The sequence below is a fragment of the Sarcophilus harrisii genome, chromosome 4 (assembly GCF_902635505.1).
Source record: "Sarcophilus harrisii chromosome 4, mSarHar1.11, whole genome shotgun sequence".
In the NCBI taxonomy this organism is placed as follows: Eukaryota; Metazoa; Chordata; class Mammalia; order Dasyuromorphia; family Dasyuridae; genus Sarcophilus; species Sarcophilus harrisii.
Genome location: NC_045429.1, coordinates 433,010,585 through 433,037,739, shown reverse-complemented (window position 1 = coordinate 433,037,739; position 27,155 = coordinate 433,010,585). Strand labels below are relative to the sequence as shown.

Genomic DNA, 27,155 nt, shown 5'->3' with positions numbered 1-27,155 from the left:
CAAGCACTTATCCTGGGCATTCGAATGGGAGTGTCGGGGAGGCCCAGATCAAGGTCCGGATCGCGTTCGCTGAGGCCTAAGACAGGCTGGGACAAAGCACTTCCATAGTGTCTATTTTCTCCGGGGGAGCGGGGGAGGGGGTCTGAAAGCCGCTATTATGCAGTACCTGGAAAGGGAAGGAACTGGAGGCAGGGATCTCTGTAGTTTGCAAACGCTGTAATATTTATGTGTGACCCTGTATATATAGAATATAGAATACTCTATATTCACCTTCAATTAAGTAAAACTAATTAGTTCCTCTGGAACTCTAAATAGAACCTTCTAGAGCTCAGCTCTACCAGCCTTTTTGCTCCTTAACCCCACAATATCTGGGGGTGGAGGGAGAGGGAGAGGGAAAGAGAAGGGAAGAGAGACAGGACAGAGGGAGGGGGAATGACAGAGAGACAGAAAGTCCTTTGCATCAGGCATGGCAGGCTTGTGACTATTCTTCTCTACCTTCTCATTCACTTCCACAATATCAATTGTGGAACTTCTTTGTGGACAACTTCTTTGTCCCTGATTCCCCAATCTATTTAATGAACCTAAATCTCCCTGGAGATTTACAAATCTCCCCCATTTACAAATGCCTTCCCGGATACCCCACACTTTTTATATTCCCAAAATGTTGTCTTCTTCAATTTAACCATTTCAGAATCGGAACAGGAAGGACTTTCAAATGTAATCTTATACAACCCCAATTTGAAGCAACATTTCAAACAACAGGTTACCTAATTGAGACTTCAGTCCTATGATACTGGGGAGTTCATTACCTCTTGCCCATTTCAGAATTGGACAGCTCCGTAATCTTTCAGAAAATACTCCTTGAGTCAAAATCTGTATCGTCTTGCATACAATGGCCTTCCAATTATGTGCCCTCCTCTTACCAGCCTTCTCTTCTCCACAGTAAATGTCCTCTCACCACCATCTGTCCAGTTATGAGGCACCAAATCTCAGCTCACCTTTTTAAGCCCTAAGCCCGGCTCCAAACTTCCACATCACTTTTTCCAGTCCTAGAGCTGTAAAATCTTTTGCAACATTCTGTGCCCAATCTGTCCTTGGCAATAAACTATACTCAATTTGTATCCACAAAATGTTTCTTATTCTTTAATTCCTAATCTTGATTCTTCAAAGAATGCCATTTCCCTGGCTTGTGGCTACATAACACAGGTGGTATGCTAAACTGAAGTTTGCTAAAGTAAAAGGACGCCTTGCCCTATTCTTCTAAATCTGTTAATATTTTATGCTTTCTCAAATATTTTCAAAAGAAAACCCAAAAGTGTGCCTCTTTCTCCTTCCTCACTAAACTTCATGAGCTCAAATATACTTTGGGTGCTTTTCAGAAGAGAAATGTTCTTATTGCCTTTCAAAAATTAAACAAAATCCAGAAAGGGACAGGACTGAGGAGACATTCATTCCTCTTACTCATTCAGCTCCCAATGACCCCCAATATAAATCTGGAAAGAAAAAAACGATGTTCCAGTTTTGTCAACTCTGTCAGCTCTGGAAAGATCGATGAGTAAAAGTTTGTTTTTGTTCTAGATGGACAACAACTTTTTACTATATCTCTCCCACAGATTAAAGATGCCAAATGAGGATCCCAGAAGGACCAAGGCCCTTATTAGTTAGGAGTCAAACAGCAGAGTCCAATGTTTACTATGAATCAAAGACAAACATCTCTGTACAAAGGATAGATCTACCTAGAATGTAAATCTACCACAGGTTATTTTTAAAAAGTTCATAAGTCCAGTTGTTGGCTCTTCCTATAACTGGCCCATCTGGAGTAAACTGTATTTGGTCACAAACTCCTCCACCAGCTCGCCTTCCAGCATCTTCATGGCTCTCCAATGGATCTGCCCACAGTTCTCTGGTTTGCCACAAGGATGGTTCAATTCTTCCTTGATGTAATCCAGCCATAGGTCTTAAAAAAAGAAAAATCACTCACACCAGTGCATGCACCCCACCCCCCTGGCATGCTGGCCAACAATGACCAGGACCCTGGAGTTCTGAAAGCTAGAAAAGTTCAGGTCACTCATACAAAAGGATGCTCTTAGGCCAAGAGTCTTGCTTTTTATATATGTATATTTTGATAACCACATACTGTTATAATTGGTTTCTTTTGAAAAGCCCTATGTATTTTAGCTAATTTTTTTTTAAATGTAACTGAGAAGGGCCTTAGGCCTCACCAGCATGATGGTCCAAGGGGCTCAGGGTACAGGAAAGTTAGGGACAAATCCATTGCTTTCCACAGAGAAGGCCCAGAGACCCAGAATCCAAAAACATTTTAACAAGATTCAATCACTCCACTTACACTGCCACACATATGCTTCCAAGAAAAGGTTTCTTACCAGAATTCACAGAGCCAAACTCTCTCAAGGCTCTCTCATAGTACTCTCTTAAGTTCAACATCTTGCAGGTTTCCTAACAAAAGTAGACAGAAGGGGTCAGGAAACAGGCCAGTCCTTCAGGGGCCTGATTTGCCATCACATCATTTTCCTAGAAAAGCTGCCTCCCATTTAGACTACCTTAAATCCCAATTACTTCATCTTATGTGTGTTTCCTTCTATTACAATCTCGAGAGAAGCTAACACGTCATTGTCTATACCTTCATATGACAGAATCCTGTTTTACCCTCTGCTCTGTGGCCATTTTCTGTGTGCAGATAGGGAGAGCCTGCTTTCCTAGCCCAGTGACCCTAATAACACCTTAGTGCTTTTGCATGCAAATCCAATTACATTTTAGATTCACTAGGGATACTTCTGCAATGTAAACAGAGGCCATTTAATTAATGGACAAGTGAAGTCTGGATTGTCACAGAAGAGCTTCCTTAAAGCCAGACCCTGATTCCCATAACTTTCACCCATATGGTTTAGCTTTTGTTGTTTTAGTCTTCTCTTTTGTTGGTTACACCTGCTAACTGGCTGGCACTAGAGAGGGGCAAGGCCAGGGGACTCCAGGTACCAGCATTTGCTAAGTCTCTTTCTTACTCTCCCCCCATCTTCAAACACCTCCCCCCCCTCACCTTCCCACCCCCCCAGCTGAAAGACTCTCAGAATCATTAGGAAGCAGTGACCAATATCCTCTCTCACATACCTGCTCTTTTTCAATCTGGATCATCCTCCTGAAGAACTGAACTGAAAATGGACGGTTTTCTCGTAAACTACAGAGAAGAAAAGTTTATTTCTCTCACATGTCCATTATGCTTAAAGAACTCTACAGTGAATCTGGCTCATCAGGCTCAATAGATGAGCTCAGAGCTGAGGATCAACCACCAATAGCACAGACCACCAATCTTTTCAATGGGCAGCAACTTCCTCCTCTCTGACATTCACTCTAGTTCTCCAACCCAGTCCCACTCTTCACTGTATCCCTCATTTCTACATTTTAAGAGCCAATTTTAAAATTCTTCATTTTGAACCTAAAGTTGTTTGGGTTTTTTTTTTTTTTAGCAGAACTTTACAGATTAACCTAGTTTCTGCCTCACAACTGCCAGGTATAAACCTATAGCATCAGCCTACAGACCCCAAGATCCCCATATGTCTTCGCTACGTACTTACATGGGGCCCAAAAGGGCACAAGTCACCTTTTTTCAAGAGCAGATGAGACAGAGGATTGCAAAGTTCAGCCAAGAAAAGAGCCAAGCAAGTGACAGGCAAGGACATTCATTCATACAGAACATGGAGCACCTGTACGGATGGTCAGTCTAACCTGGTAAAGACTTTTTTTGCCTTCTTGTGGCCACCAGTCCGATAAGCCCAATCAAGGTACTTCTCTTTCATGGTCACAGAGTCAGCAGGAACAGTGGCAAGGAGAGATTTCTGCCATATAGAAGAAGCCAGAAACAATTTCCATGAAGAAAATTCAGAACTATCACCCCAAAGCCACACCACTGGAGAGCTGGAGGCGGCTTCAGACCCCCAAGGGACTGTATGGGCAGCCACGGAAAGAGCTCGTTTGCTCATGACTGCACTGAATGAAAGAATGAAAAGTAGTCTGACAAGCACTTATGATGTGCCAGGTGCTGTGCTTAGTACTGGGGAGATAGAGAAAAAGTCAAATGGTCCTCATCCTTTAATTGGGGGAGACACATGGGACAGTTCAACTACAATGTCATGGGAAAGCCCAGGAGCCCTAAGAGCAGGGACAGGGTAAAACATGCTGGCCCAGGGGCTTCAAAGACTCTAATTATAACCAGAGCCCCAAAATATCAGGAAAATCTGGAGAACTGCCTATATGGGCAGCCCTGCTCCTTCATGATAGCCAAAGGGGAAAGCAACTCATCCCTCTATGACTAGCTCACTTCCTACTAATGTGTATTCATGGATAACAGCCTATTGTGGCTCTTCAAAAAACGAATATGGCCAAGACAGGAATGCAGAGGCTGCTTTACAACCTGATGCAAAGGCAGGTCAAGGCTAGGGAGGAAAGGGGGGAAGGCTGAACCCCTTGCCCTTCATCTCTGTTGATGATCACTAAGTTTATAACAAGTGTAGAAGTGGGAGAGAGAAAAGAGCTTCCCCTCAGGCTGCACCTGGAACAGGGCTTCCGTGTCTTCTTGGCTGTGGGCCCCTTCACTCCACTCCACCCACAAACTCCACAATGGCAAACAATCCTGCAAACCAAAAAACAAATGGAGATATGAGCTGAGTTCCTGGCTATGAGCTGCACATCCCAGGCACTTTGGGACTAGCTGGCAAAGACGAACAGAAAACAGTTGGAGCCCACCAGCCCAGGCCAGTTTTCTAGGGGAGAGGCAAATTTAGGGAATGTGCCCCACCCCAGCCATCGCTGTTGACCTGAAAGCAGCATTCACCAACCACATGTGGACACAGCCCCCACGACCCTCTGGGCACCAGCTCAGACCTTGGCTTTCAGGTGCCGGACAGCTTCCTCAAAGCGTGCGTTGACCTTGCTGTTGTCCAACCTGATCAGCAGCTGCAGCTGTAGCTGCCATCTGGCAGCTGAGTCCGGGCAGCAGTCCGTCATGGCGAGGGCCACTTCCAGGGCCACTTCGTCCAGGCCCAGACCCAGCAGCATGTCAAGCTACATGCACAAAAAAAAGAGACTGGAGCTGTGACCCTGGCCAGTGCCATGACATTCATGGTGAAGGGAGACAGGAGGTCCAAAACCTCCATTTAAATAAGAAGCTGAACAAAACCCCAAGTGGGGCAACCACCCCAAGGTCCACAAGTCAGATGGGAGGGTCTCCTCTCTCTCAACTCTCGTCTGTTCTTTGTGGGAGGTAAACATAATCAAAGAATGAGGAACAGGAGACTCCAGAAAATCATGCTATCTCAGACTGAAAAGATGGCTTGCTGAGGAATAAGCTGGACTAGAACCACAGACCTTTCCCCTCCTCCTAAAACCCCAGAGAAGCCTGAGAAGCAGCATAGCAGAGCAATCCCGGGGCTGCCCAGGAAACCCAGCCACAGGTGGATCCCTAAAGCAGCTCTCCTGCTGCAGGACAGATGTGAAGCACGTTGCCAATGTGGAAGGGCCAGTCTGGGAGGGCTGGGCAAAGGACAGACGGCTGGGTCTGCAATCAAATATCTGTGCCCCAAGTCTGGCCACTTACAATTCTTAAGCTTACACATCCCTAGTCCATCCAACGAGAATCTTACTAGTGTCTCATTCATGATGTGCATACTACTGCTTCTAAATAAATATAAATCAACACATCAGTGAATCAGGACTGCCCAAAAAGCTAAGGAAGCAGACCCCTGCATGACAGGACCTCAGGAGCTGGTCTTTGAGAGATCAATGGTCCCCCTGAGGCCTTGATCTTCTCAGAGAGATCAGAATGAGGTGAAGGACCCAAGTGTTTACAGCATCTCTTTTGCAGAAGAGGCAGAGGAATGGCAACTATGGGAGATCCATCTTCTGGGGAATGGCTGAATAAATCATGCCTGCACAAGAATAGGACTGCGCTGTAAGAAATGACAGCAGGGCCAGGTTCAGAAAAGCCCAAGACTTGTATGAACTGAGACAGAACAAAGGGCACAATACCAAAACGCTAACAGCAAGAAGACAAACAGCTGAAGCCTTAGGAGCCCTGCCAGATGCTGGATCTAACCAAGACCCTGGAGGACTGGTGTGGAGGAAACCTTGCTGCCCACCCCCCAATAGAGCTGAAACTCAGAGGAATCACTCCTGGCTTTGGCCACTAGCAACTCATTTTGTTGAGCAAGTACTCTAGTCCAAATAAGAGTGATGCTGCTGGCAAGGAGTCTCTTATGAATACAAATCCCCAAGTGAAGGCTGCCGGCCTTCCCCAGATCCATCCTCAGGCCTTGCCAATGCACAGGAGCTGCGACAGATTGTGGCCGAGAGCCCAGCATCATCTGCACAGCACAAACAAGTGGCGGCTTGGGGCTCTGGTAGAACACAGCTCCCCACTTCCTTACCCACTGCTGGTACAAGTCCTCGGGGAGAAGTCTGGCTTCATGGGCCCTCTTGAATATATCCATGGCCCGCTGCTGCCTCTGAAATCACAAAGGGCCACAGTCCATCATGCAATCCTGGGGAAAGGGTCTGGGACCTTGAACAGAAGTTATTTTGCAATATTCCTGATAATTCAGGAAGGGAAACTACTATGCCCCAGTAATGAAACTACAGCAAAAAGAGGGGGAATATAACATAGACAGATGTTATATTATCCATAGATAGATGGATAGAGATAGACATTTATTAAGTCCTCACTGTATTTTACTAAGCACTGGGAATGAAAATTAAAAAAAGGAATACAATTCCTCCATGTCTTAAGGCATTTACATTCTAATGGGAAGAGGCAACATATCAAAGGGAATTGGAAAGCAAGGAGATGGACTTGAGTTGGCAAGGCAAGAAAAAGGCCTATAAAAGTAGCAGGTACCTGGAACCCAAGATAACAATGCCAAAGTCGGCCATAAGGACTAGGGTGATTACAGGGGCACAGGCTCAGGATTCAGGGTGGAGGAGGTAGAAATAATGTCAGTGTCCTAGGATCCAAGATTGTGGAAGGGGAACAAGCAGGGCCTAGTACCTCACAGCCGTCTGAAACCTTCAAGCCCCCTTGTTTTAGAGGAGAAAACGAGGCCCAGGTAAGATATATGATTTGTCCTAGGTGGTTAAGTCAGAGGCATTTTGGAAAACAATTTGAAACTAAGCCCCAAATACTAATATTCTTAATTTGCATGAACACCTTGACCCAAAAATATCATCATACTAGGCCTTTACTCCAAAACGGACCAAAGAGGGAAGTATACACACACACAATTATAGCAGCTATGTATTTGACACAAAAAATCCAAAAATAAGAGGCTGCCTATCAACTGGCAGATGGTTAAACAAATGAATATAATGGAATTACCCTTATAAGAAATGGAGGGAATGGGAAAATCTGGGAAGAGTCATATGAACTGATGCAAAGGGAAGTGAGAAGAACCAGGAGAACCACTAACAGGACAACACTGTAAAGTCTTAACAAATCTGACCCACACAACGATCAGCCACCATGTCAAAGCATCCTATCCAGCTTCAGACTGAGAGTGAGGGGCTCAAGGTACAGATTGAGACCATACACTGTTGGACATGGCCAACACAGTAATGTTTTCTGACTATGCATATTGGTTAAAAGTTTTATTTTCCTTTTTTTTTAAAGGAGGTAAAAAGAAAAAGTTGATTTTTAATTGAAAAAAAATTTTAATAAAGGCTAACTGAATCCCATAAAAAAAAAGGGGGGGGGGGGGGGGGGGGGGAAGGGTAAGTAAATGTGAAAGATCTGACCCAAACAACAAGGGTTTTTAAATGATACTGATAAGCAGAAAAACCAAACCTTATTTAAAGCAACTTGGCTATGAGAAAAGGGTTATGAAATGGATGACCAATTCTCAGAGGTGGGTAGTTTTCCCTGGGAACACATGAGTTCCCAGGCTGCCCCCTGACCAAATGATATAATTTGTGCCTTACCTTCTCTTTCAGCTCCTTATTATTTGTTTTCCTATTAAATCGCTCCAAGCAGAAGGTGACATAACACTTCCACATAGCCTCTGTAAATCAGAAAGATCACACATTGACTACAGAGAAAGAAAAGTAGGTCAAAAGTGGCAGAATTCTAACTGATCTACAATGGGCCGCAAATCAGAAGCAGCTTCTGTGCTGGTTTGTTAAATCATTTGAGTTTTGTCTGGTTGAATCCTTGAGGGTTTTAGGGTTAAGATTTTTTTGTTTATTCATATATTTGTTTAAAAAAAAAAAAAAAAGATCAACTGGGCTTATACCCCAAAGAAATTTTAAAGAAGGGAAAGGGACCTGTATGTGCAAGAATGTTTGTGGCAGCCCTCTTTGCAGTGGCCAGAAACTGGAAACTGAGTGGATGCCCATCAATTGGAGAATGGCTGAATAAATTGTGGTATATGAATATTATGGAATAGTATTGTTCTGTAAGAAATGACCAGTAGGATAATTTCAGACAGGCCTGGAGAGACTTACATGAATTGAATGCTCAGTGAAATGAGCAGAACCAGGAGATTATTATATATTTCAACAACAATACTATGATGATCAATTCTGATGGATGTGGCCCTCTTCAATAATGAAATGAACTAAATCAGTTCCAATAGAGCAGCAATGAACTGAACCAGCTACACCCAAGGAAAGAACTCTGGGAGATGACTATGAACCACTACATAGAATTCCCAATCCCTCTATCTTTGTCCGCCTGCATTTTTGATTTCCTTCACAGGCTAATTGTACAATATTTCAAAGTCCGACTCTTTTTGTACAGCAAAATAACTGTTTGGACATATATACATATATTGTATTTAACTTATACTTTAACATATTTAACATGTATTGGTCAACCTGCCATCTGGGGGAAGGGGTGGGAAGGAGGGGAAAGGTTGGAACAAAAGGATTTACAACTGTCAATGCTGAAAAATTACCTATGCGTATATCTTGTAAATAAAAAACTATAATAATAAAATTAAGTTAAAAAAAAAAAGACCAATAATCAGTAAGATCAGATCCTTGACTCAAGTACCTACTACTTTTTGGCAAAGGAAAACTTAAACTCTCACTACCTCACAGCAACCCATCACTCCAAGTTTGTGGACTAGGAAATGAGACTTCCCAGCAATGCTGCAGAGCCAGGCTGGGGCAATACTACAGGTTAAGAAACTCCATTCATTTCGTACCACAGAGAATTATCAAAAAGTAAGGACAAACAAAAGATCTTTTCCAATTCTAAATTAAAATGCTATGTGATGAAAAGGAGCATTTTACTCACAATTCCTTCCCAAACAAGGTCGTCAAGTAGCAATGATTTGCAACTATCAAAATTACTCTATAAGCAAATTTTTCCATAACTAGTCTGAGTGAGGAGGAGAGAAAAGGTGAGCAGAGTAGAGTAAAAGAGAAGGGGAAAGGAAAGGGAAAAGAAGAATATAAGGGAGGAGAGGAAGTAGGACAGAACCAGAACAGCTTTGCTTGCAGCTTGTTAATTCACATGGTCCTTTCCACTTTGTTAAGTGTTGTGTTTTATATGAGACTTTATGGCTTATTGTATTGTATGCACTTGATTATTTTTGTTGATTCGTCTCTTTTAAAATATGCACCAGAAAAGGTTTGGTGGGTAGAGACCAGGATCAGCTAGGGGCAAGTCCTGCTTTGATGCCCACTGGCAGAGGGATTCTAGTTAAGTCATCACATTTCAGTGACTCGGACAGCTCCAGAGGAATCACTGGGCTGACTCAATGAAAGGAGATTCTGCGCTGAGAATTCATGTGAAAATGAACTATCACAGACATCTAAACTGGAGGTGACTCCAAAGGTAACACCTGTCCTTAGAGTGGGAGCTACACAAAAGCAGGTGGGATATTCTGTGCAGCATGCTCATCACTGAAGGAGATATAGCTATGTTTAAAACCTCACAGCCTTAAGAAGGATTTGGAGCCAGTCTGAAAAACACACTCATTTTATAGATGGCCAATCCCAACCTTTTCATCCCTGCCCACTACCACCAAGAAGCCTATGACTGGGCAGATACAGACTGGCAGAGAACAGTTGGCAGTACTCTCTGTGGGAGGCCAGAACCTCCAGGCACAGACCCCAGGTCCTATTTCTTGAGTGCAGATGGAAAGACCAACCTGTGGCCAGAGAGCTCAGGGCCTCCTCGTAGACAGCACAGGCGCGCTCCTCCCTGCGGGCCATCTCGGCGGCTTTCCCTTGTTTGGACGCGAGTTCTCCAGGAAGTGGAGATTCCAGCTCAAGCTCTCTCCGTGCCACAAAGTCCCAGGTGAGGGGATCCCCAGCATGCAGAACCTGCAGACTACAACAAAGAGATTTCTTCCACTGCCCCGTCCTAAGGAAAGCCAGGGGAGAGGAGCCAAACTGCTGAGGAGAGAGGCAATGCCAACGGCTCTTACTGAACCAGGACTGCTGACTAGCACACATTGCATCAGCCCAGTGATTCCTCAGATTTAACAACACAGAGAGAAACCCAAGGGCCCCTGGAGAGCATTCCAGCCAGAGCCAATGCAGACTTCTCTAATAAACTGTGTGAATGGACATTTTTAGGGAGGGGAAGGGAGGGGAGCAGAGGAAGGGAGGGGAGAGGAGGAAATAAGCATTTATATAATGACTATTATATACCAGGCCCTGTGCTGAGTGCTTTGGATACTCATAATAAAGCCACAAGGTGGGTACTGGTATGAATCTCATTTTGCTATTGAGTAAACTGAGGCAAACAGAGGTTAAGGACCTTATTCTGGTCTCATAGGTAGTCCCTGACTCTAGGCCCAAGGCTTAATCTGCCTTAAACTGTCCTGAAGTTAAAAGACTCAGATATAATCCAGCTCTGATCCTTACTAGCTGTATAACTAAAGGCCAGCAGCATACCTTCTGTGCTTCAGTCTCCTTGTCTGAGGAAATGAGTAGGTGAGATCTCAACTCCCTTCTGGCTTTGGATATTAGGATGTCATGGACACTCATTTATTAAGCCTCTCCCAAAAAAGGAGATGCTGCTGGCTTTGCAATCCCAGAATCAGTCTAGAATTGGTCTGAGCCTTTGTGGCAGGAGGAACAGGAAACTTTGGGCAGCACTGCACAGCACTAATTGTCCCTCCTATGCAGGCTGGGCCCATCCCCATCCCACCAACCCATGGGGGCAGCACCCTCACCAGGCAGACCTCTCCCCAGGAAGAGCTTCACTCCCTCCTCTTCACAATTACTGTTTTCACCTTACCTCCAGTCCCTGTCACTTCCCCCCCCCCCCCCCCCCCACCGCCTTCTCCCTCCATGTCTCAGGGACATTCCTTAGAACAGCTATGGGGATGATTAGAACTCAGCTCTGACTGAGGACAGTCTGGACCCCACCCCTAGCCTCAGAGCAGCAAAGCTGGACGGGATGGCAGAGAAAGCTTTCTCCCCCATTTCCTCTCAGGAGCCCACTTGGTCATCACCCTTTCCCAGCCCTCAGGGCCAACTGTTTTGGTGCTGTGGCTTTATGTCCATGGCTGTGGTCACTGCTTTTATTTGCCCAGTAGCCAGAGGACAGGAGTTGGTGTCAAGAGAACTGGGTGTGAATCCTGTCTCAGACACTTTCTGGCCCAGTGCAAACCACTTAGCCTCTGTGTGCCTCATTGTCTTCAGTTAAAAGTACCCCATTCCGGGATTAGTGTGAGGAAATCTGCTTTGTGAACCCTAAAGCTCTACCCAAAGATCATTGGAGATGCTTCTAATTCCACACATCCCCTCCCCTCCTCTACTTACTGGTCATAAATCTCTTTCTGAAGATCTTGTGTAAAAGAGAATAACTTTGCAATGGAGAGCAAAGAGAGATGAAATTCAGCCCCTAAAAAGAAAGAGAAGGAATCAAAGGCAAGTCTGCAAAGCAAAGCATATCCTTTCTTGGTTGGACTTTGGATTTCCTGTTGACTTGCCACTTGCCTAGGTCTTCTGGCCCAGCACAGTGCCAGGCTATCGGCACTGGCTCCATACCACTGAAGGACTGAGGAGGAGCCCACGGGGTTAAGCTTTTCTGAGCCTGCCAGGGTTCACTCTCTGTCTCAGAAGAGATGAGCTCAAGCATGAGCCTCCCCACTGGCTCCTGGGCTGTTCCCCTTTGTCTCTACATCCTATACATAACCACCATGGGGTCCCTGCTGCCCCCCACAGAGGAGACAACGTACCTTTGATTCTATTCACAGCTTCTTTGTAAATAATCTGTGCCAAGGTACCATTCAGGATCTCTTCTGGATAATCGAGTTCATTCTAGAGTGTTAGAAACCCAAAGTGTGTGAGCAGCAAAGCACAGCATGTCAGAGACCTGGCTTCTATTGAACCCGGGAAACCCTGAGAGATCCAAACTTCCTGAACCTCAGTTTCCTGCACTGTAACAAAAGGAGGCTCCAAAACTCTTTTTAAAACACTTCCTATCTCTGATTTGTTCATTATGAAGATGGAAGAAAGGATAAGCAGAATGAGTTTTATTTCACATCATCTCATCCCTTTAACTCTTTAAAATAAAAGGAAATTTAAACAGGTTTTAGGGAATCACACTTTAGTCAGTCTTTCCTAAGTAATTTTATTTTTTGCATGGCCTTTCTAAAAATTAAAGTGCTTGATAAAGTTCTCTTCCAATTATATTTTTTAATCACATCTCAATACAGTCTCTCCACCACCCACATACACTGAAACCTTAGTCCTCTTTTCAGAAAACTTCAGTGATTTCTGTTGGGCTGCTGAAGTGGTTTCCCACCACAGTTGTTGTTAAAACCAATTGTGTTGATGGTTCTCTCTTAAGTCTATTCACAATCTCAGCTCTGCACAACAAGGAGGACAAGAGCCCTGCCTCTACCATGAGATCTCTACCAGAAATTTCTGATTCTCAAATAGGAAAAAGACCCCAACCTTCACCAGCTACACAAGTTAAGGATCTTACCAAATCCATTTTTGCTCGTTCAAATTCCTGCTTCTCTTTCCTCTGCCTCTCAGCATTCATTAGCTCCATCCTAAAATACTAATGGGGTAAGAAATAAATATTTTGGGGGGAAAAAAGCCCCTTTTCTCCTTCACCCTGAAAACTGGACAGAAATATACACGTCATCCACATGACAGTTAAGGTTGCCTGTGAGTAAATAGAGAATCAAAGCAACTCCCTGCACAGACTACATGCTGAAACTGAACTAAGCCCTTCTGTAGTATGAATCTGACTTTTCTGCCACGTATTTAGACTAAGACTCCTAAAAATGGAGGTGACAAGTACGTGATCAACCTCACATGGTGGTTATAAGGATCAGCGGAGGCAAATTACATAGAGCACAATGCAATCTTTAGTCACTATATTACCACTGCTTTATGTAATAAGTCATATGATCAAATCTATAATTTATTTCAAATAAAATGTTAATATTTCTCTTGTGTGGTTTTTAAAGACAATAATATAGCTTAAGATGAGCATCAATTACCTATAGAAATATTTTTTAAAAGCACAACAAAAGCAAAATCAAAGGTGGACCCTCAGACAGGCCTAGAAGGAAACAAAGAACAAAAGCTCAGTTTTTTTCCCTTGCTTGTCAGCTTTTGATGCTGCTTTGCAGCTAATGCAAAAAATTTTGTGTGGCAGTTCTTCCACATTTTATAATCCTAGTTGACTATCTGTTTCATGTAGAATTAAGTTTATATTTAAATTAAAATGTGAATAATAACAATAAAGAATTACCAAATTATGTTTGAGGACCTGAGGAAAAGGTAGTTCTGATGTCATCACATTTACATGGCATACCACCAATAACATAACTATGACCATTAGGAGGCCTTTAAGTTGGAGACCAGAAACACCCTTCCCTTTAAGACGGAGTGGATGAAAAAGCCATTGAACTGACCCTCCAGGAGAATCTGAACTCCTTTCCAGGTCAGCCTAATAGGGACAACATTTGCCATAGGGACAAATTCCCAACATACCCTAACATTCATTTATCAAGTAAGCCATCCACATCCTATGGAAGAAATCTTAAGCAAAGGCAGTGTGGCCCCAAAAAGGAAGGAAAAGAGAGCAGCTCAAAAAGGGAGGAAAAGAGCAAAGAGGGGGCAAGTGGACATGAAGTTCCCAGGCCCTCAGGGCTGGGTCACAGGTCTGCTCATCACAGCCTGCCCTAAGTCAGCACTAGCCTGAGGGACAGCTCTTCAGTCGCCAATTGGGCCAGATTTGGGCTCTCAGCACCAGTGGGCTCAGTGGGCTCTCCTGAGATTTCTTTCCCTCCCTCATTAAACTCCAATATAAAGCAGAGGTCCTTCACCTAAAGTTCAGGAACTTGGATTTTGTTTTTGTTAATATTTTGATCAACTGGCCTTCTTTATAATCCCATGTAGTGTCCTGATATACCTTGAATTACTTTTTTTTTTTAAAAGAAAATTTTAAGGATGTGGCTATATCCAGAATAATATGACCCAACTAATTAACAGTAGCCATTAAAACACAAAGATTCTGTCTCCCCAGCTAAAGCATACTCACTTCTTGATAAAGTTTGGGAGACTCTGGGTGGAAACGCAGTGCCCGCAGAAAGATATACCTAGCACTCTCTGAAGAGAGACAATCCTCCATTTCCCATTTGGCCGCCATGATCCACAGTGCTGTCCGAGAAAGGAAAAAAGCAAGCCTGATGCCATTGCTGCCAATTAATCCAGCTAATCTCCCAAACCCAGCAAAAAATCTATTTAAATTCTTTCACTGCTTATACTGACCATCTTAGCAAAGTTCAATACTAAATTAAGCCAGCCATCAAGTTGAAAAACAAATTTTTTGCCTAAAACAAAGTGATGTTCTTTAAAATTCAGGTCAGTTATTTTCTCTGCTCCTTAAACCCTACTGGACTGACTCAAAGAAGCTAAGAGTCCAATAGGGATCCCTCCAAAATCCAGCCATCTTACATTTGCTTACAATTGTTACAGTAAGGCCCTTGGAGATAGACAAAGCTGACCAGGCCCTCTTATTACCCTATCTTAGTTGAGTCACAGAGATTCATCAGGCTCCCCCCCCCCCCCCCCCCCCCAATCACTTATAAATGCATTCTTAAAGTAGCTAAACCTTTAGAAACCATCAAGTAAAAAGAGTCCGAATTTGCCATACCTGGTTTGTTTGGATGAATGGCCAACAAGTTAGAAAATATTTTACTAATTTGGGTTTTGTTATTCTGTAAGAGAAAAGATAAATAATTCTGCTTTCAGTGCAAAGAATTATCAGTTCTCCACTGACTTGTCCTGATCAGCCTCATTGTTTACTGAGGTCCCAGGACACAAGAGATACTCACAATCAGGCCTCAGACCAAAATATGTTCTACTGGACTCCTGGAAGTCAGGATCCCAGAACAATCACATTGAAATATAACTAAGGATTATCTAAACCCAACAATTCCAGTGACAAAACAAGGCCATAAATAGCAACCAATGTTTACATAGCAAAAGTATGTGAAGCACTTTATACATCGAGGCTCCCCATAATCTTCCCACAATTCTAAACTATCAAAACTTTAAAACTGCACTAAGATTTTTGGGATAGCCTATATTATTTCATGTCCTCCTCCAAACAACCCTAAGAGGTAAGTGCTCTTATATTATCTCCATTTTACAGATGGGGGAAACAGAAACTGAGAGGTTAAATGACATGCCCAAGGTCACAAAGAAAGGAGGTGTCTGAGATGAGATTAGATTGTCCTTATGTTCCAATCATCCTAGAGCAAAGCAAAGCTACATTCAAATTTCCTGATCTTCGTTTATACCAAGTTCTTAACCTTTTTTGAACATGGAAGCCTTTAACAAGTCTGGAGAAGCCTATATCCCTTCTCAGAGTCAAAAATGCATAAAATGCATAAAATAAAATGCAAAGAATTATACAGGGAACCAATAATACTGAAATACAGAGATCAATGGTTTTTCCTGCATAGTATGAGGCATATTAAAATATATTTAGAAGAACAGTACATGTTTAACTTACATCAGATGGCTTGATGTCTTGGGGAAGTGGGAAGTGGAAAAGGGAAGGAGAAAAATTTGAAACACAAAGTTTTGCAAAAGTGAATGTTGAAAACTATCTTTGCATGTATTTGGAAAAATAAAATACTCTTTTAAAAAATAGCAGCAAGTTACATATAAGAAATTTTTTTTTAAAGAAATATAAATCAAAACTTTTTTTAAACCTGATCTCACAAACTCCAAGGTAAAAACCCCAAGTTATACCCCCCCCAAAAAAAGATATTTTTATGACTCATTTGGAAATCTATTCACTATAAATAATTATGGTTTAAATTTAAGATTGCAGGAGATGGGTTCTTTTCCCTCTTTAAGTCTATTCCCAAATTCTGTGTCCACCTTTAGGGGGAGCGAAAAGGATAGCAGACTAAGTGGTCAGAAGATTTGGGGGTTCGAGTTTCTGCTTTGTCACTAACCAGCCAGGAAGATGGACATGTCACTTACTGTCTCTCCTCATAGAAGCTTTTTTATCTGTAAAATGGGAGCACTTATACGTTCTTGTACTCGTCTCACAAGGCCATAGGGAGGAAAAGCACTCAGCTCCAGGGTACCGTATCAAGATAGGTCATGAAACATCATAAATATGGTATCCCACAGAGAGCTCTATGGCCCACCCTCACCCATGCTGTAGGAGCAAGGCCTGTTTTGGATCCTGACTGTGTATCTTTCCCAGCACAGGGAGCACTGCTCACAAGACATGCTATCAATGTTTTCTGAAATATGTAACAATGATTTCTTCACAACCTTCAGTGAAAATAATGGAACTCTGCAATTACATATATGCCCTCAGAGTAGAGACACTGTCTAAAAGGAATGAAAGGTAAGGAAATGAAGGAAAGGGAGGGAAGGGAAAAGAAAACCCCTCATACTTACCCATTTCTTACAAAAGGCTATGTGAGAAAGCCAGAGCTGAATATCTTCCTATAGGAAATACATAATAAAAACCAATCAAAAAAAAAAAAAAAAGAACTTTGAGCAAATAAAAATCAGAGTCTTTATCTGTATTTCATAATCACAGTGGAGCAAATTTTTAAAATCTTAATCGTTTGTTTTTGCACCCCCTTCATTTCCAAATATATCCCTCCCCTTGCCTTCACCAAAGACCAAAAAAAAAAAGACATGTACCCACAAATCCTTGAGACACGACCATGAAGCTCACTTTCTTTTATCAAACATGACAGCCACTCACCTGAACAGAAGGTCACATAATAACAATAGAAAAAGCTCTAAATCTCGGGTTAGAGGACATGCATTCCAATCCTGTCCCTGCCTCTAACTAGCTGGGGCAAATCTCCAGGGAAATCCCTTCCCCTCTGAGGGGGGACTTCAACTCCAATACTGGAATTTATTCTGAACAGATTATACAAAGACTTAGACTAGAAAAATCTTCAGAGGCTATCACCCAACTCTCCTCAATCACAGAGGAGGCAGCCGAGGCCCAGGAAAAGTCATACATAGGGTACAAGCAATTCCACTGAAAGGCCTCAGAGTGGTTTTTCACCAACCTTCAAAGCTGGGAAGGGCTCAGAGATTAGTCAGTCCAACCCTTCATTTCACAGAGAAAGGAGACTAGGACAAGGAAGAAATCTGCCAAAGTCACACAGAGGTCATAGCAAAGAAGACTCCAATTTTGCTCTCCTGGCTGCCAGAAAGACCTCTGACTCCACTCGCCAGCCTTCCCCCACTGGCTACATGAGTTTCTCATATAACAGCTGATATACAAAAGCTATTCCCTGGCAGATGTTTAAAATATGCACAGGAGATGTCAGGATATGTCATTGCCTTCTCCCTTTACCTCCCACCTTCCTCTCTCCCCATTCCTCAACTCAGATACATTAAAAAAAAAAAAGAATAAAATGTAGCTATTAGAAAACACCAAAAAAATATGCCTGGGTATGAGTAGGAATCACCGCAAGGGCCTGACAGTCTTGGGTGGGTTTTTAGAAATCAGTTCATCACTTGAGAAGCAGCAATATCTCCCACCATCCACAAAGCCACAAACTTGCTGACCTTCCATTTGGACGTGGCTCGACGGAAGAGGTTCTGTATTCTGTGTATGATGGAAAACTCGATCTCCTCCTTCTTAAACATGTATCTGGTGCGCTAAGGACCAAAAGGCAAAAAGCCTCAGTCTCCGCAGAAGTCCACGGGCCCTCCCCATCCCAAACACCAGGCTGGAAGGGGATTCTGCTGCAGCCTTGTCTCTTCAACTCATCCCCTTCCTCTTTACCCTAAGCCCTCCCCGACTTCATTCAACTATTGTAATTATCAGCCTCCCCTAATTAAGCACAGGTCCAACCATGGCCCTCCTCCAAATAAAATCTCCACCCCTACGGCCTCTAGGTCTCCAATTCTTAATTTTTTGGTACCATGGATTCTTGGGCAGAGTTGTTGATGTGAAGGGTCATGTGTAGCTTTAAAAGGCTCCCCATCATCTGGTCCCATTTGGACCCAAACCAGAAACAACTCATTTCACATGGCAGCGCAGCCCTGCCCCAGACAGGGGCAACAGATCGTGTTTGTAGCTCAACAAATGTCAAGCAAATTGAACCAAATGAGCTAGGTTCCCTTTCTCCACGATCCACCCTGTCTACAGCTAGCACAAGGCCTCCCAGTGGCTCTGCCTTGGCTAACCAGAGGCCAAGGAGACTCCATCTCTCTCACATCTGTCTTAATTCAACCCCCCAAACACTTAAAAGTCAAGAGGAATATTTTAATGCAGCCGTAGGGGAGCACTAAAGTCATCAGCATTACTCCCACAGTATTCATAGTCTAAAGGCACCAAAATCAAATTCTTGGGTAAGGAGCAGAGCATAGCCAGGAACCTGCCCCTCTCATGTTCTGAAAAGCTGGGGGGGGGAGGGGGAGGGAACATGAAGGGGGAGAGGGAGGAGGAGCAAGGTGCTTAAAAGCAGATTAGATTTTGTAGTTGCTTCCCTTACCTCTGCTGTCCCCACCCACTCCCAATGCTGAAAATTCATTACTTACTGCCCTTCTTTTCTTGATCAGTTCCAGAAGATTGATTTCATACTACAGGGAACAAACAGCATGGTATGTCAGAATATACATAGAAAAGGAACAAGAGAAGAATTTAAAAGAAATGAAGCTAGCTGGAGAGCTAAAAGCTGTGGACAAGTTCTAGCAGCTATAAAAATGAAGGCATATGGTAATCAAGAATTACTGACTGTCACAATGCACAATTTACAGTGATAACAATTCTCAAAAAGACCAGAATTTCAGCAGACTACCCCTGGTATTGAAGCTATGTCTACAGAACTGAATCAAACAGAATCATCAGGCTCTCTGCAACTAACCCTTTTAGTCAGCACTTCAAAAATCAAGGAAGCTCTTCTAACTAAAGGTATTACTAAGAATCAGAACATCCCTCAGAGGGATTCAGCCTTCCCAACACATTCTAACACTTACCCTCAGCTTCTGACTGTGCCTAAAGGCCTGAACCCCCTCCCCAAAGGGCCTGTTTTATCAAAGAGAGCTCATAGGGGGAGAAAGATCATGAAGATCTAGAAACTGCCTTGAGGTCACCTCCACTTGAAGGCCCTAGACCTGCCATAGAAAAAAAAATGAGGCCCTGGGAATATGAAGTGCTTTGTAAGGCCACACAGACCAGGAAGCATCTGAGGCAGGATTTGAATCCATATGTTCTGATAGCCCAGCCAACCCTCATTCATTCCAGCCGCCCAAGGTATGTCCCTCCAAGTTGTTTTTCTTCCCTAGGCCCCACACCTCCTGATCCCTCAAAGGGTTCTGATATGACAGTTTTTAGATCTTTCATCCTTTCATTCCTCTGGATTTGTTCCACATGGCTGGTGTCCCTTTTAAAATGTGAAGTCCAGAATTAAAATTTTATTAAATGTTTTACTGAAAATACGATACAAAATCTTTATTTTTCTTATTGACCCTTCTTCAAATTCCATCACAAAAGGAAATAATTTTAGGTGGACATGACTTACTCTCAATGAAGGCATCTATGCTGGCTATCTACTATCAATGTTTCCTTTTAAAAATCCATTCTACAAAAGTAGGCAGAATGTCAAGTTCACCCATTAATTAGTTAAATGAAAAAGGAATAGAATTTCAGGAAAGATGTAATCATCAAACAATCCACTCACTTGGATATAATTAATAAAGTCTTCCTTAAAAAGAGCTCTTCTTTGTACTTTGTATTCTAGTGCTGAGGCCTTCTTAATGATAGCCCTGGGGAAATAAAGTAGTTTTAAACAAATCCTTTAAAAAGGCAGAGTACATAAGCAAATATGGGTTTTGAAAAACCCAAGCCCACATTTTAAAATGTTTTAATAAAGCAATAGCAAAATCAACTTTAACTCTCAGAGGCTTCTCAGGCAATACAAGGCATAAAATGAATACGGGTTTTGCACATCTGGAGGTCTCTTCCCTCCATACCATCTTCCTAAAACTCAGACCGGACCACACTTATTACCTTACTCAATAAACTGCAGCGGCTCCCCATTACCTCCAGGATTAAGTTAAAAAATCTTGTTAAGTTTTTAAAGCTTCCAACTTGTCCAGGCTTCTACTCTCTCCTCCAGTTAATGCAACTCTGGCCTGCTGGTCGTCCTCACACAATACTCCCACAGCCCACCTCCACACCTAAAATGTTTCACCCAGAAACTAAGTGCCAAGTTTACAACAAATGCTTGTTTACTGACTGACCTCCATCTAAGCCACCCTGTGAAAGCTCACTTCCACCCTCTTTGGGAGACTTTCTGGCATTCCCTCCCACTTGGCTAGTACCTTCCCTTCAAGACTGCCTCCCGTTTACACTGTATTAACTGTCTGCATGTTGTCTCTCTACTAGAATGTAAGCTCCTTGAGGGCAGGGGCTAGTATGCCCTTCTTTGAATCTATTCCCAATCCCCAGCACAACTCTTGGGACATAGGACACATTTTAAAAAATGCTTTATATGATAAATGTGGAAATGTACATTATTGCACATGTTTAACATATACTGAATTACTTGCTGTCTAGGGGAGGTGCTGGGGAGGGAGGAGAAAAATTTGGAACAAGGTTTTACAAGGGTGAATGCTGAAAACTATCTTTTTGTGTATTTTTAAAGTAAAAAGCTATTATTTTTTTAAATGATTTTATCAAAAAGTTTTAATTAAAAAAAATAAACTGCCTCATCTATCCTTTCCATATGCAACGTCTACATAGTAGTCTACATTCTGTCTGTCCCATTAATTAGATCTTAGGCTTCTTGAGAGGCAGAGACTGGTTCTGTCTTTTTTTGCACCTATTACCAGTGCTCAGCACATGCCTAGCACACAACAGGGACTTAATGAGTGTTTTCTTTTTTTTTTTTTTTTAATTTAATAGCCTTTTATTTACAGGATATATGCATGGGTAACTTTACAGCATTAACAATTGCCAAACCTCTTGTTCCAATTTTTTACCTCTTACCCCCCCACCCCCTCCCCTAGATGGCAGGATGATAAGTAGATGTTAAATATATTAAAATATAAATTAGATACACAATAAGTATACATGACCAAAACATTATTTTGCTGTACAAAAAGAGTCAGACTCTGAATTATTGTACAATTAGCTTGTGAAGGAAATCAAAAATGCAGGTGTGCATAAATATAGGGATTGGGAATTCAATGTAATGGTTTTTAGTCATCTCCCAGAGTTCTTTTTCTGGGCATAGCTGGTTCAGTTCATTACTGCTCCATTAGAAATGATTTGGTTGATCTCGTTGCTGAGGATGGCCTGGTCCATCAGAACTGGTCATCATATAGTATTGTTGTAGAAGTATATAATGATCTCCTGGTCCTGCTCATTTCACTCAGCATCAGTTCGTGTAAGTCTCAATGAGTGTTTTCTATAGCTGGGTTGTACATGGCTGTTTGCAGGAGGTCCCGTTAAAATCTTTCTTTGTACGCTTAGCGCAACACCAGGCATACAGTTGGAGCTCATTAAGTGCTGATTTTGAGCACGGTGCTTGCTGCTGCTAGGCAGCATCCTGAGGCTAGCATAGCACGAGCATCCCCCGCCTCCCAGCGGGGTAAGCGATGCTCGCATCCCTTAGCACCCCGAGGGGGAGCCAGAAGGCTCCCCAAGCATCCCTTCAGACCCCGAGCCTCCCCACCATGAGGGGGCGCCTCCGCACCAGGGAAGCGACAAGCTTCCTCCGCTACCAGGGGGCGTGGCGCCGAACACCTGCGGCAGACGGACGGGCTGCCAGGGGCACCCACTGGCCCCGAGGAAGGCGGTGCCCGCGCGCGGAGCCTCCACGAGGCAAGGACTCCGCCCATGCCCTCTCCCGCCGCGAGGAGCAAACATGACGTCGGCTGCCGCACGTGGTCCGCCCCCAGCGTCCGCCCTCCCTCCGGGACCCCCCCTCCCCCCAGACCCGCAGCGAGCTCACTTAATCTCCTTGCGCGTGAAGAGCCCGACCCGCTCCAGCTGCAGCAGCTCCGGAAGCCGGTCCTCCAGGTGCTGCTCGATGACCTCCGCCATGGTCTCGGCTCTGAGCTGAACGAAGGAAAGCGGTACCGACACCGGCGCGCCGGCGCAGAGTCTCTTCCGGAAAAGTTCTTCAACCTTTGCCCTCCGACCTATCAGGAGAACACGTGGTTCGTCGCTTCCCCGCCCCACAGGAGACCCTGCGGCAACGGTTGTTTCTGCTTGGCGGAAGTTCGTACGGAGGGGGCGGGACGCGCGTCGGAGGGGGCGGGACGCGCGTCGGAGGGGGCGGGACGCGCGTCGGAGGGGGCGGGACGCGCGTCGGAGGGGGCGGGACGCGCGTCGGAGGGGGCGGGACGCGCGTCGGAGGGGGCGGGACTTGTAAAACCATGAGCGCAGGCGCAAATAGAAGAAGGAAAGGCGTGCTTAGCTAGAGATGGAAAGTTTAAAAGTCCGGTTGAATTCTCACGGACCAATCAACCTACGAGCATTTTTTTTAAAAACTTTTTTAACTTTAATTTTTCAGTTATCAAGAACTCTTAGCTTTTATTTATTTCAATTAAAATAGTGTTTAAGTTTATTTTTAACTAAGTTATATCTTTTTTTAGTTTTTTGAAACTTCAATTAAGATTTTAATCTTTTTTATTTGACAAGCATTTTAACTTTAACAGGCACTCATTTTTCTAAATTAACAAGGATTTTAAACTTATTTTAAAAATTAAACATTTTAACTTATTTCATTTTAAAAGCATTCTTAAGCACTCTCAATTACAAGGACTTTTCAACTAACAAATATTTTAAATTTTTGTTTCAATTAAAGTTTAAAACTAATGATTTTTAAGGTTTTCAATTAATTTTTTAAAAACTTTTTTTAGTTAACCACTTTATCTCCCAACCCCAAAAATAAAAAAACATTAAATATGATTAGCCAAATAAAACAAATTCATGCGTTGACTTTTTAGATATTTTTTAGTTGGTAAAATAATTTGATGTGAAGATGTTGGAAATTTCTCTGCTTGAATTCTCTTGAGTGCTAAAGAGAATCTCTTCCATCGGCAGCTAGACTGGAGGTCAACTAGAGCAGGGCTTCATAAATTTTTCAACTCATGACCCCATTTTCACCCAAGAAATTTTTATGTGACCTGAGGTATATAAATATATAAAATGGGTGTACAAATCAAACATTTACTAATAAATCATAATTTCCAATCCCCACATTGAGTTACTGTCTCATGATCCACAACTTAAGAAGCTTTAAACTAAGTTATCAAACTGTGCACACCCTTTGATCCAGCAGTGTTACTACTGGGCTTATACCCCAAAGAGATACTAAAGAAGGGAAAGGGACCTGTATGTGCACGAATGTTTGCGGCAGCCCTGTTTGTAGTGGCTAGAAGCTGGAAACTGAGCGGATGCCCATCAATTGGAGAATGGCTGAATAAATTGTGGTATATGAATATTATGGGATATTATTGTTCTGTAAGAAATGACCAGCAGGAGGATTTCAGAAAGGCCTGGAGAGACTGACATGAACTGATGCTGAGTGAAATGAGCAGGACCAGGAGATCATTATATACTTCAACAACAATACTATATGATGATCAATTCTGATGGACGTGGCCATCTTCAACAATGAGATGAACCCAATCAATTCCAATAGATCAGTAATGAATTGAACCAGTTATACTCAAATGACTATGAACCACTACATAGAATTCGCAATCCCTCTAATTTTGTCTGCCTGCATTTTTGATTTCCTTCACAGGCTAATTGTACACTATTTCAAAGTCCGATTCTTTTTGTACAGCAAAATAATGGTTTGGACATGTATACTTATATTTTATTTAATTTATACTTTAACATATATAACATGTGTTGGTCAACCTGCCATCTGGGGGAAGGAGTGGGGGGAAGGAGGGGAAAAATTGGATTAAAAGGTTTGACAGTTTTCAATGCTGTAAATCTACCCATGCATATAACTTGTAAATAAAAAGCTATAATAAAAAATAAAAAAGAAAGAAAGAAATTTAAAAAAAAAAAGAAGAAGAAGCTTTAAACTAGAGCATCCAAACTGAATGGGGAAAAAATTATTAATCAGATGAGAGAAAGGAAACATATATTGTTTCTTTCAGCCCTACTTAAACTACACAACCAAATAACATCCTAGGTGGGTAAATGAAGCACAATACATCAATAAGATGTAGGAGTATCTTATTTGGTCCCTTATTACTGAAATTTACATAATCTCCAAATGATCTGCTGATCACAAGGCTATTAAAGGAAATCTGAATTATTTAAGGTAGGAAGGATCTTGTCAATACATCAAGTCAAAGTTTTTATTCACTTAATATTTTTCTATATAATGGTGTTTTTGTCTCTTCATGATTCTCCCAGTGGCTGTCCCATGTTCATAAAAGCTCTCACTAAATCTGGTCTTTTAGGGATTCATCATACAGTAAAGCAATTTTTCCCCAACAAAATAGGAAACATTCCAATGAAGATTATGGTCTCAATCATTAGGCTGTAAATTCTTTGAGGGCAAAAATTACTTTTTGCCCCCCCTTTTTTTAAATATCCATAGCCCTCGAGTGCTAGCACATAGTAGGTACTTTAAAATATTGTTCTATTGGTTATGGTAGTGATGAAACAAATATTAACAAAGTATTTGTTAAGCACCTACTATATGTAAAGCAATGTTAAATTTCAATTAAAAAGCATTCTTAAACTTTTTCATCTAACAAAGATTTTTAGACTTCAACTAGCAAGCATCTTAAAAGTTTTTCCATTTAAAAGCATTTTTAAACTTATTTTAGTTAAAAATTTTAAAGTTTTTTCAGTTAAGTGTTTATTTCTTAACTTATTTTTCAATTAACCATTTAAACTTATTTCAATTAACAAGCATTGTTAGCTGAACTTAAAAACAGAAGAGCAAAACTGTCCCTGCTCTTGAGCTTGTGGTGTGGTAGAAGAGATATTATTGAGAGGTTTCTGTTGCAAGTCAGATGGAAAAGTCAGTAGTCTTTAGGTTACAGCAGCAAAGTAGATATGAATACTTCTTTATTATCATTATTTAATGTCATTTAATTTCCAGGGTTTGGGGATTCAGAGTGTCCTTCTTAGAGCCTGAAGGGAGATGATGGTCAGTGTTTTGACTTCCTTGACACATGTTCCCTATTTCTTCCTCAGGATGCTCCACTTTCTCAGTTAGGCTATCTATCCATCCCTTTTTTCATGTGGCAGCTGATGAGAATGGTTGACCCCTTTTCCACAAAAGTTATCACTGAAGGGTAGACTGGAAGCAGGGATGCCAGGTGGGAGAAAGGGGAGGTGCTGTCACCCTCAGAATTCATGTGCTTGTCATTTGTGGATAAAACGAATCCAAAGCATTCTATATTATTCTAATATTACGAAGCAAACATCAACCACTAGTGGAAGCCATACTTCCTAGCAAGAATGAATGAATTGGAACTGAGTTCTTGATTCCCAGCCTAATAGTCTACTCACATAGCTGCTTTCCATAGGAGTCCGGACACTCTTTAAGAGGCAATAGAAAATAAACATGACTAACAAAGAAAATAAATGAGCAAAAAATTTTAAAACAGGACAAAAAAGGAACAATGAATTCATAGTAATGTCTATGTAGATAGCAGGGATATCATTACATCATCTTAAGTTGAGTTGTTTATTTCATTAAATCATCTGCTTCTGGAGAACATTTTCCCCTGATAATTCTGAGTCTGAAGGATCTATCCTAGGCCACTGTTCACAAACTAGTGCTGTCAGCTTACATTTATCCATGAATCAATACTTTCAGTTGTGACCCAAAATAGGCCTTTCTACCTCCTTTCAAGGACAGATTTACAGAGTTGTTTTTTCCTAGTCAATCCACAAGTCAGTTTCCAAGTTGTACAATCCCACTTCTTGGGGTTCCCTAAGAAATTCTGCTGTAGCCTGACAAAACCTAATCACTCTGCTGTTCCATAGAAATCAATGCAAACCTTATGGTACTGCCCTGCATAATAATCAATAAAGATATAGGAAGGATATCAAGGCAGAGTACCTGACATTCATTTGAAAGTTTTGAGAGTTTCAATTTTCACATTACCATTTATTCTTTCAATATTACCTAAGCCCTGTAGATGATAATGGACAATATCTGAAGGTTAAAGGAAGAATCTTTTTTCTTTTTTTTTTAAGATCCTGAATGACCTGAACTGTAAAATGCTTAATATCAACAATCTTCTGCTTAGTATCATCAGATAAATGTCTCAAACAGGAAAAACATGATTAGACATTTATGGACAACTCTCAAATCAGTAGCTGGTCTTCATGACAAATCTTCAACTCACATTGAAACTTTATAGCTAATTACTAAAATATATTCAAAACATTTGTATGAAATTCATCTGTGGATGTTCAAATGCACCTTCTGGAATACTATCAAAATTTTACCCTACTTTTTCAAACTTCTTCCCTTTTACTTCCAAGAAAAAATATGATCTGGGAGCAGCAGTTTTACCATTCTTTTCACTGGCACACCAGAACAGAAAAATCTAAAACTACTAATAAAATTGTAGTTATCTTGAACCCCATAAATATGTTCTTTATCCACTGGAAAATGTTTGGAAGTTATAGATGCATATTTCAGTTCCTAATGGAAATATTCTAA

The 27,155-nt window shown here is 42.0% G+C and overlaps 1 protein-coding gene across 1 annotated transcript; it reads right to left on the bottom strand.

Annotated features, from left to right (window-relative positions):
• Positions 1–1,573: 1,573 nt before the first annotated feature.
• Positions 1,574–22,728, bottom strand: UTP6 (UTP6 small subunit processome component). The gene is made up of 19 exons (XM_031967634.1): positions 22,449–22,728; positions 20,172–20,256; positions 19,030–19,071; positions 18,052–18,144; positions 16,915–16,962; positions 15,143–15,206; positions 14,528–14,646; positions 12,956–13,033; positions 12,204–12,285; positions 11,785–11,866; positions 10,161–10,342; positions 7,984–8,063; positions 6,441–6,518; positions 4,900–5,079; positions 4,568–4,648; positions 3,745–3,854; positions 3,130–3,196; positions 2,385–2,457; positions 1,574–1,957 (listed from the first exon to the last, which is right to left on the bottom strand). The coding sequence occupies exons 1-19, from the start codon at positions 22,538–22,540 to the stop codon at positions 1,800–1,802; spliced, it is 1,794 nt and encodes a 597-aa protein (XP_031823494.1). The 5' UTR covers positions 22,541–22,728; the 3' UTR covers positions 1,574–1,799.
• Between the last annotated feature and the right edge of the window lie 4,427 nt (positions 22,729–27,155).